At 39.5% G+C, this 9234-nt stretch overlaps 1 protein-coding gene across 3 annotated transcripts; it reads right to left on the bottom strand.

Annotated features, from left to right (window-relative positions):
* Window positions 1-283: 283 nt before the first annotated feature.
* si:ch211-184m13.4 (uncharacterized protein LOC798560 homolog) lies at window positions 284-3120 on the bottom strand. Of its 3 annotated transcripts, XM_005935157.3 has the most exons (4): window positions 3023-3120; window positions 2538-2899; window positions 1688-2202; window positions 284-1589 (listed from the first exon to the last, which is right to left on the bottom strand). In XM_005935157.3, exons 2-4 carry the CDS (start codon window positions 2884-2886, stop codon window positions 1425-1427), a joined length of 1029 nt encoding a protein of 342 aa, XP_005935219.1. In that variant the 5' UTR covers window positions 2887-2899; window positions 3023-3120; the 3' UTR covers window positions 284-1424. The 3 variants fall into 3 exon arrangements, with proteins under 3 accessions (XP_005935219.1, XP_042077761.1, XP_042077762.1); XM_042221827.1 differs by having other exon boundaries at window positions 2538-3117; XM_042221828.1 differs by having other exon boundaries at window positions 1478-2202.
* Window positions 3121-9234: the final 6114 nt, after the last annotated feature.

The raw sequence follows: 9234 nt of genomic DNA, 5'->3' as shown, positions 1-9234 counted from the left end.
AAATGTTTCTTAATTTACCTTAATAAAATATGTAAAATCATTCAAGGTAATTCGGATTTACTTAGTAGAACTCATTAACCTTTACTATTCTGATCTGACAATGATGTTGCTTTCTACTGTTTTAATCATCTTTCATTTTTTTTCACTGTGTTTTCCTCAGAACCTCAGAAGACTAGAAGGGGAAAAAATTGTTTCCTTGTTTGTGTAGCCCATGTCTTGACAAGTGAATAAATTCCCCAGCAATAAAAAAAAACAACAAAAAAAAAATTAGTAATCATTCAAAGCAGTTTAATGTTTCTTTATAGAATAGTTTATGCACATTGTTTTCGATGTAAAACTAAAGGGCAACATCTCCAGAAAAACTCAGGAAATGCGAAAGGTTAAATTTAAATATGACACTTTGTGCTATAAACAGACAATGTGCACCTGCGTAAATTTGCAAGGAGCGCACACACAAACACACACACATACACACATAAAATACACAGTGTACCCTCACCACAAGATGTGGAGCCCAGCAGGAATGAGGCCTATGATAGGGGAGCAGGAAAGGTGGGTGAGGAAGTGGTGATTTTCATCTGCGTACTCCCACACAAAACTCAGATGTGGGTATGAAAGAGAGAAGTGTGACATGTTCTCATTTTGTCCTACCCGCAGTTCTTCCATTTTGTGAAATACGTAATACTGCTGGGATCATATGAATAACATCTTTGATAGCAGGAGCGTATGCTTTACAAATTTGCTCAAATGGTTCCTCTTACAGTGAAAAATTTCACCCAAGACTTGGCTGGGTATGTGCTTCTCTAACAAAAAAAGGAAGTACAAGCTGCTTCCGTGTTGCGTTAATGACCACAGTATTTTCAGAAAGAGTTTGGAAACAAACACATAGGTTGGGACATTTTCTTAACAATGTACAAATACATAACTATACAAAATCCCTTTTACCACGAAAACATGGATTAGAGTAACTTCCTTTTACGATTACTGTATGACGCTGTTGATACTAGACTGAATACACATTGTAACCAAAAAACAAAATCAAACTAATTAAAAAACTAAACTAAAAAAAATAATAATAAAGAAAACACATAAAGAAGAAAAGAAAAGGCCATCATATGAACAAAAACAACAACAACAAAACCACTTGGCAATATATACAGTACAAACAAATACTGGGTGCAACACTAACAGCAGAACAAGGATTTAGTTCATTTTTTTACAGCTAAATTAAGACACATACACTGCATGTGTCCATACACAATTGATATATATTTTAGATGGAAGGGATTTAAAAAAACACATCAGCAGAAGAGACTACGTATAATAAAGCCCTTTTCTTTTTCTTTCTTTTTTAGTTTAGCATGGGAAAATAGGTCTGTGGCATATGTTCTATATGTGCATCTTGCAGAATCAGCTGTGGTTTCTCAGGTGTTGCTGCTGCTGTTCTCAGCTGTCATTTTGGAGGAGGCGCCGGAAGTATAGAGATAGTCTTTAAACAGGCTCATCACCCTCTTCTTGTATGTCTTAATGGCAAAAAAGTAGATGACTGGATCCAAGCAGCAATTGAAGTTCATTAACGAAACGGTAATCTAGAAGATAAGGGTAAATTATGAAAAGGAAAAAAAGAAAGAGAAATGACGGGGACATTTTAAAATCAATTGAAAAAAGAAAACACAGCAGTTCTCACCTGTAAAGACACTTTAAAGGCTCTCAGTTCTTCACAGGTTGGCTGGTGGTGTATTTTTCTGGCCATAAACTGGATGACATTGACGTGATAAGGGCTAAAACATACGATGAAGGTGAGGAGGATGAGCAGAATAATAGTGTTGGCCCTGTGATTCCTCCTTGAGCGACCAGTTACAGAGTTCTTTTTAGCTGCATCTCGCAGTTTAATGTTGATCTTGGCGTAGCAGCACATGATAATGGTAAGCGGGCAGCAGAAGGACACAACGCAGGCCAGAATCAGAAGATACGGAGTGAAGCGGGAGCCCTCGAAGTTGAAGTACTCCATGCAGGTTCGTCTTCCCTGATGCTCATGCAGCATGCTGCGGAACAGCAGAGGCGCTACCTCCAGAAAAACTAGAGCCCAGACCAGGCAGCACACCCTTCGAACAACCTTTACACTCCTTAAACACTGCAGCCGGTGTGGATGTACCATGGCCAGGTATCTGTCCAAGCTGATGCAGGTCATGAAGCCGATACCTGGTGAGAATGTAATGGAAGTGACACACAGCTTCTGCTTATTGCGTTCACCATCCCAGTTGCAATCTGAGCATTTTGTTTTGTTGTTGAACATTTGGAAATGTTTCATGTATTTCAAAAGTTTAAATGCAATGCTTTTTGAGTGTTAGTAGATATATATGTCATATGTGACAGATATGATGTACTGGTCATGTCTGTAATTACTGACGTGTTTTGCATGTGTCTTTCTAAATAGAAAAAAGTGAACTAAAACTAGTATAAAGATCTGGCAGCACCTGTACAGACATACACAAAGACAAGCTCCAAAAGTACAATGACAAAATTTCTCATATTACCTGCATATGTGTTTGTAAAGAAAAGAAGTGTGGTCACTTTGCAGAGAAGGTCACCAAAAGGCCAGTCAAAGTGACGGATGTAGTAGGTAATTCTCCCAGGAAGTGCCAGTGTGAACAGCGCATCAGATAAAGCAAGGTTGACCAGATAAATGGAGGTGGAGTTGAACTTCTGTTTTCTCTGGCAGATGACACGGAGAACCAAACTGTTGCCGCATGTGCTGATGATGAATACCACAGAGTAGAAAATGGGGAAAAGGACCACTGCGGCTCTTTGGTATACAAACACATCACAGCTGCTCTGGTTTGATGGAACTGCAACAGAGTCCAGGGTCATGTTTCCACCAGCCATCTTGCCTGTCACTCTATGAAAATAAGAAAGAATGTCATAATAAATCAACACAGGCAGAAAAATGCATGTAAATACAGGAGCAACAGACCACTGTGCTGCTATATAGACGAAGAAAACTATAGTAAGGAATACTTACAGTTAGAAACAGAGTAACCAAGTATTTTTTTAACTGTAAATGCTGCAGAGTCTGCTAGTTATGGTTGTAAAAGAAGCAGCAAGGCTTGAAATATCTTTGCAAAGTTTATGTGAAGTGTTCAAATCCCACCTCTCCTTTCTGACATCACACATTACATTTGGGTAAATGTCACACATGAACATGAACAGTAGTTGCATGTTAACATCCTGTCCCCCAGGACATGCAATGCATTAAAATACCCTCATTTAAGATATATTGTACTTGTATCAATTGTCATCCTATTTGCCATTTCAGTTTTTTTAGTATTTTGACTTTTTAATTGGGATGACAATGCTACTTTAAATCACAAGCTGTGAGGCAGGTAGTCATTATGTATTTAAATGCATACATATATGTGGCATAAATTTACATACATGCTGAGAACATAACAGTAACATTCATATATGTTATTTCTAAAAGTTTATCGTTATTGGGTATTAATACTTAAAGTGTGACAACAAGAAGCCACTTGGACTGTGATGTGTGACTTCAATTTTGTTTTTGTTTTTTTCCTTTATGCAGACAAAATATATATAAACCATCACAGGTTTGCACTGTTTGTGGTGGCAGAAATCTTGTTTGAGGGGAGGGTTTGTGATGCAAACTAAGGGGGAAATCAAATTAATTTAAATTAATTTGAGTTTTTGTTAGTTGCACAGTGGAGTAACTAAAAGATTATGAGATTTGGAAACAAAGAGGTTGTCTACCAATTCACTAGTCAGCATGTCGAAGTACCCTTGGGCAAGATGCTGAACCCTGACTTGGCCCTGAGGCATCCGTCAGCAGCGAGTGAGGGTTTGCCCCTGTGAGTTTGTGTGTGTGTGAGTGTTAAACAAAAAACGATATGAATGTGTGTGATTGGGAGAATGGGATTTGTAGTAGAAAGCATTACAAGTGCTCAAATAGAGTAGAAAGGGTACTACAGTACATAAATACAAATCGTCTTACAATTTAGAAAGAGAAAGATATGAAGTGGTCTGGGCATAAGGAGAAGATACAGTATATCCTAACTTGTCTTATTCTGTCTTGTGTCGAAGAGTATGCACCTCATTTGGGAGCAGGATTGAAAAAAAGGACCATGTAGGTTGACTAGAACTGATTACTTCTTCTTGTAGAGTCTGAATATATTCAAAAGCAAGACTTACATGCATACCACAGAAGGAGTTGTGATATGATTTGAATTGACTGCAGTTAACATAGGAGTCACTTTCACTGCTGCTGGCAGTGGGTGCAGCGCCGTTTTGAGAAAGGTTAGATGAAGTGATAGAGTGTGAGGTTTTATTACGTTCCCGTCTCTGAGGTTTTTCAAGTTCATACTCTTATGTAGCTGAGGTAAATGCAGAAGGCCTGAGATGGTACTGATGGAAGATATAGCAGGAAGCTAAAGTATTGCTTGATGTGTGAATGAAACACTAACAGTCTGAAGGCAGTTGTGTCTCCATATATATATATATATATGTGCATGTACAAATCAAAACCACCAACCCGCCTGAAAGATTAAAAACATATAAACACTCTAAACTGAAATACAAGGTGTTAAATTCTGAGAATAGTTATAGCGGTTACATGTGGCAATGTGAATCTGTGTTGGCAAAGGAAGGTGCAACACGAGCTTCACTGCAAACAAAAGACGCAGTGTGCTCATACTACTTCACTGATGGAAATTAGGTGCCCCAACATTTTGGACTGTTTTGTATTTTAAAGTGAAAACATCAAGACGATGAAGAATAGTCCTGTGGCGTTGATGGAGGGAAATCCCCGCTAATTCTAATAAATTATGACTAATTTTAACTGTGTAGCTACAGCTAGCAGTATCAGCAGCCACCTGACAGCTGGAGTTGCCATTTCCCTCATGACACATGACTGTAAAACCTTTATAATTTAAACTGATGAGTGAAAAAAACAAAAAAGCAAAAAACAAAAGTGAATGCATGTATGTCTTTCTGTCTGTAAATATGTCTGTGCAGGTTCTCAGTCATCCAGGTCACAGTAATCTAAGTAGCTTGAAAAGAGGTATAGAGTGAGGTCATGTTAAAAATCCATTCAAGTTTGGCTTAAATCCACCAAGGTCTTCAAGATAAACTTAATGATTTATTGATCAAAATTGACAAAAAGCCTTAGAACTTAGAAACTATGATTCTTATAAGTGTGGTGTGTATTGTTAACATATAGAAAGTACCATATAAAGATGTCAAATTTGACCTCTGACCTCTCCTTCAAGGTGAAAGTGATAATAATGCTAGATTATAAAGTATTCAGCCATCTTTCACAGCCATAGAACTTGAGTAACATCTTGAGTAACATTCTTAATCCATAAGGTTTGATATGATGTCGGCCAATGCTTTGTAGCTATAACAGCTTCAACTCTTCTGGGAGGGCTTTCCACAAGTTTTAGGCATGTTTATGGGAATTTATTACCATTCTTTTAGAAGCATAATTGGTCAGTCACTGGTCAGACACTGATGCTGGACAAAGAGGCCTGGCTCGCAGTCCCTACTCTAATTCCTGAAGGTGATCTATTGAGTTCAGGACTCTGTGCAGGTCAGTCAAGCTCTTCCACAACAAACTTGCTCATTCATAGACCTTGTTCTGTGCACTGGTCCGCAACCAAGTTGGAATTGCAAGGGACCATCCCCAAACTGTTCCCACAAAGTTGGGAGCATGAAATTGGCCAACTTTCTTTGGCTGGAACTGAAGAACCGAGCCTGAACAAAAACCTCACACCATAATCACCCCTCCACCAAACTTTACACTTGGTACTATGGAGTCAGACAAGTACATTTCTCCTGGCAACAACCAAACCCAGACTCGTCCATCAGATTGCCAGACAGAGTACACGGGCGATCTTCTTTACAGCACTGCATCTGGCACTTTGCATTGTGTTTGGTGATGAAAGGCTTGGATGTAACTGCTCAGTCATGGAAACCCATGCAGAATCTTTCCCCTATGTGCCTCAGCACCCACCAATCCCCACTCTGTTATTTTACATGGTCTACTGCGTCATGGTTGAGTTGCTGTCATTCCAAATCCCTTGCACTTTGTTATAACATTACTACCAGCTGAATGTGGAATATTTATTAGGGAGGAAATTTTACAACTGGACTTGCACAGGTAGCATCCTATCACAGTACCATGCTGGAACTCACTGAGCTCCTTAGAGAAACCCATTCTTTCACAAATGTTTGTAGCAGCAGTCTGCGTGCTTAGGTGCTTCCCACATAGCAAAATTGGTATGGCCCGGATCTGGCCCACACAATGTGCTTACACATGGCCCACATACTGCAAAGAATGACAGCCCTTTGGTGGCCCAGATCAGGTTTGCCAGATGTGGCCCACACATGGGCCAGCAGTAGACACACCGCTGGCTCTGTGCTGGCCCAGAACAGTTTCAGCTCTGGCCGCAGATGTCAGCCTAATGTGTACCTTAATCAAGCCATATAATAAAAAACATATGCCGGAACATGCAAAACACTGCAAAAGTAACATGACAAAACTCTGTTCAGACAGTGTATGGACTGATTCTTTTATAGTGCTTTTCTACTCTTCAGGATTACTTAAATTGCTCTATACAACTTGCCCAATTTCACTAAACTGAGTGCTTCCTAACTACATTTACACTCTTGACATGCAGACTGGAGGAGCCAGGGATCGAACCACTAACCTTTCAATCAGAAGGCGACCTGTTCTCCCTCCTGAGCTACAGCCACCCACTGGCAGAGATGAGTAAACCGTCAATAGGTATTGGATAAAGTGTACACTCACAAACCTGTCAAACCTGCATTTGAAACGTTGGCTACCATAGCAGTATAGTATTGTAACACGGCATTTGGGTCTTCTGACTAAAATAGGAGAATAGGAATATAAATATTGCCATCATTGCCAGGCCTGGCAAACATCTGGTTGACATACACCCTGCCATGACACCAGTCAGTCAGAAGTGCCAGCTTGATGCTGGATCCAGGGAAGACCTGTTTTCTATGGGCCTGGGCCACATAAACCAATCCACCAGGTCTGGCCCATATCTGGATGACATACCACTTACCATCCCAGAAGTCAGCCAGCAGTGCCGACTTGATACCAGATCTGGGCCAGACCTGCTTGCTATGTGGGTTCTTGTACCAAATGACTGGAACACCTTAGTTCAGTGATTTGGATGGGTGAGTAAATGTTTTTGGCAAAATAGTGTATTCCTTAAAACTGTGCCAGGCACATTTGCGGGGATTCTAAATATATAATTACTTTACCTTTACCTCTGAACTCTTCTTCAAGGTCAAACTTGTATTAAAAATGTCTTTTATCTTTAAAACTATTGTTAAAGTTCTATTGCCTTTGTTTGTATTGGCAACATTTAGTAAATGATACTAGTATATGGGGATTCTAAATATCCCATTATAGTTTGCATCCAAATATCATGCCCCATTTGACAACTTTCTTTCAAGTTGACTCCAACATGTCTCTTTTTTATAACAGTATAAAATTATTAAAGTACTTTTAAAAAGAACAACGAAAACAAAATGAATATATACAAAATACTTTAAAGTAAATTCTGCCCAGAGAGCAACCTGCCTTTGCAGAGCTCTGTGGTCTTTGAGTGCTTCTTGTTTTACAGTAAGCTATTTGACTTTCACAGTGGATACACTTAGGAAGTTGATTTGTGGTTTATTGGTTAATTGGTTAAAAGATCCCCGGTTTGCAACCAAGAGACACAAACCCAGCTTTAGGGAGGTCACAAGCTAGTGTACTCTTTGTGCTGGTCCCAAGGTAAACACAAAAAATAAGTGAGAAGCTGAAAGTACATATTGTGGACACTTATGAAAGGTACAAAAATAAGGGTTTGTTTTACTTTGACAATGCTAACAATAATCCACAAAAAATATCATAACTTAAGCACATCATGTGATGTGAGGGAGAGAGCCTCAGTTTTCGCATCATCAGAGGCTAGCAAATTTACCATAGATTACAATATTTAACTTTGTGATTTATTAATTATTGATCGACGAGAAAGACTTTTACTAGAAGAGGAGAACAGTTAACTGGAAAAAAGAACTCACAATAACCTATAGCAGGCTTCATCCATAAGTTATCTACCTCCTTGTTTGGTATATTGTCTAATAAATATTAATATAGTCACAGAAGGTCAGACGCAGCTGACTATTGTTAATCCACACCCATAAATATAGACCCCTTCTCACCTAATTTTTGGTTCCGTAAAGTATAGTGCAGTAAAGTACAGTGGAAGCTCTCTGGCTATAGTATTTTACTTGGTTATCCACAAAAGATTTCCAGCTTTGCATAATTGAAATGGATGGCTGCTGGATAGGCAAAAGGTCACTAATTGTCACCAGTCAAATGTGGTTATAATACAGCTCACTTAAGTCACAATAAAAGCTTCATGCAGACAGTGTCACCTGCAGGTTAGGAGCCTGCTGCACTTCAGGCCTAAATTTTATGCTCCATTAATGATATTGTGCCCTGAGTTAAACATCTCATACCATCTGAAAGATGTGCTGGAAAAGGAAAAGACAGTCGTTCGTTAAGCCCTCACTAGGTGTCCTGAGGGTATCTCAGTGTTAAATTCTGCAGAAGCTCAGGAAGACACGAAGGGAGAAGATTATCACCAATCCTACCCATGCAGGGTCTCTACTAAAGCCCCAAAATGGGCTTCAGCAGTACCCACAGAGAGATTTAAAACCTGGTTGTACAAGAGAAACATAATACACAGCACATTGTGCATTTGAATGATATTTTGTGTTCTGACAAACCTGAAATAAAATAAGTGAAGAAAACACCAGTGGCAGCAGCAGCATAAAAAGTTGCACATGGTAGTTTGTAGTAGCGTGCTTGCAGTTCTCTGGGTTGATGGGTGTGTGACATGAAAGGTCTTAGGAAATCGAAAGTGACGACCCAGCATGGAACATGCATGGAAGTCACTTCTCAAAAATGTGACCTTTTTCTGGTTGTTAAGTCAGGGGTGGGCTAAAAAAAAGGAGGGGGTTGAGGAGAGAGGGGAACAAAGTGATTTGAAGAGAATTACACAATACTCAATGGTGCAACTCCAGTCCATAAAAGAACACCCCAGAAGGCATATCGTTTTAAAGGCACCCTCACGGTGGAGGGGAACCAGGGGTGTGTTGGTGAGCCAAACTGGGAATGACTTCTGGTGTCCACAACAT

The sequence above is a fragment of the Haplochromis burtoni genome, unplaced genomic scaffold (assembly GCF_018398535.1).
Source record: "Haplochromis burtoni strain Fernald_Lab_line unplaced genomic scaffold, NCSU_Asbu1 Contig_75, whole genome shotgun sequence".
In the NCBI taxonomy this organism is placed as follows: Eukaryota; Metazoa; Chordata; class Actinopteri; order Cichliformes; family Cichlidae; genus Haplochromis; species Haplochromis burtoni.
The sequence above is the reverse complement of the archived record's forward strand: the minus strand, read 5'-3'. Positions and strand labels throughout refer to the sequence as shown.

Bases quoted from the DNA above. Each gene is read 5' to 3' on its own strand.
- si:ch211-184m13.4 (XM_005935157.3), bottom strand. From the start codon at position 2,886: ATGGCTGGTGGAAACATGACCCTGGACTCTGTTGCAGTTCCATCAAAC. The intron at 2,203-2,537 runs GTAATATGAGAA...CATTCTCACCAG, and splicing joins CTTTACAAACACATATGCAG to GTATCGGCTTCATGACCTGC. The intron at 1,590-1,687 runs GTGAGAACTGCT...CTTATCTTCTAG, and splicing joins CCTTTAAAGTGTCTTTACAG to ATTACCGTTTCGTTAATGAA.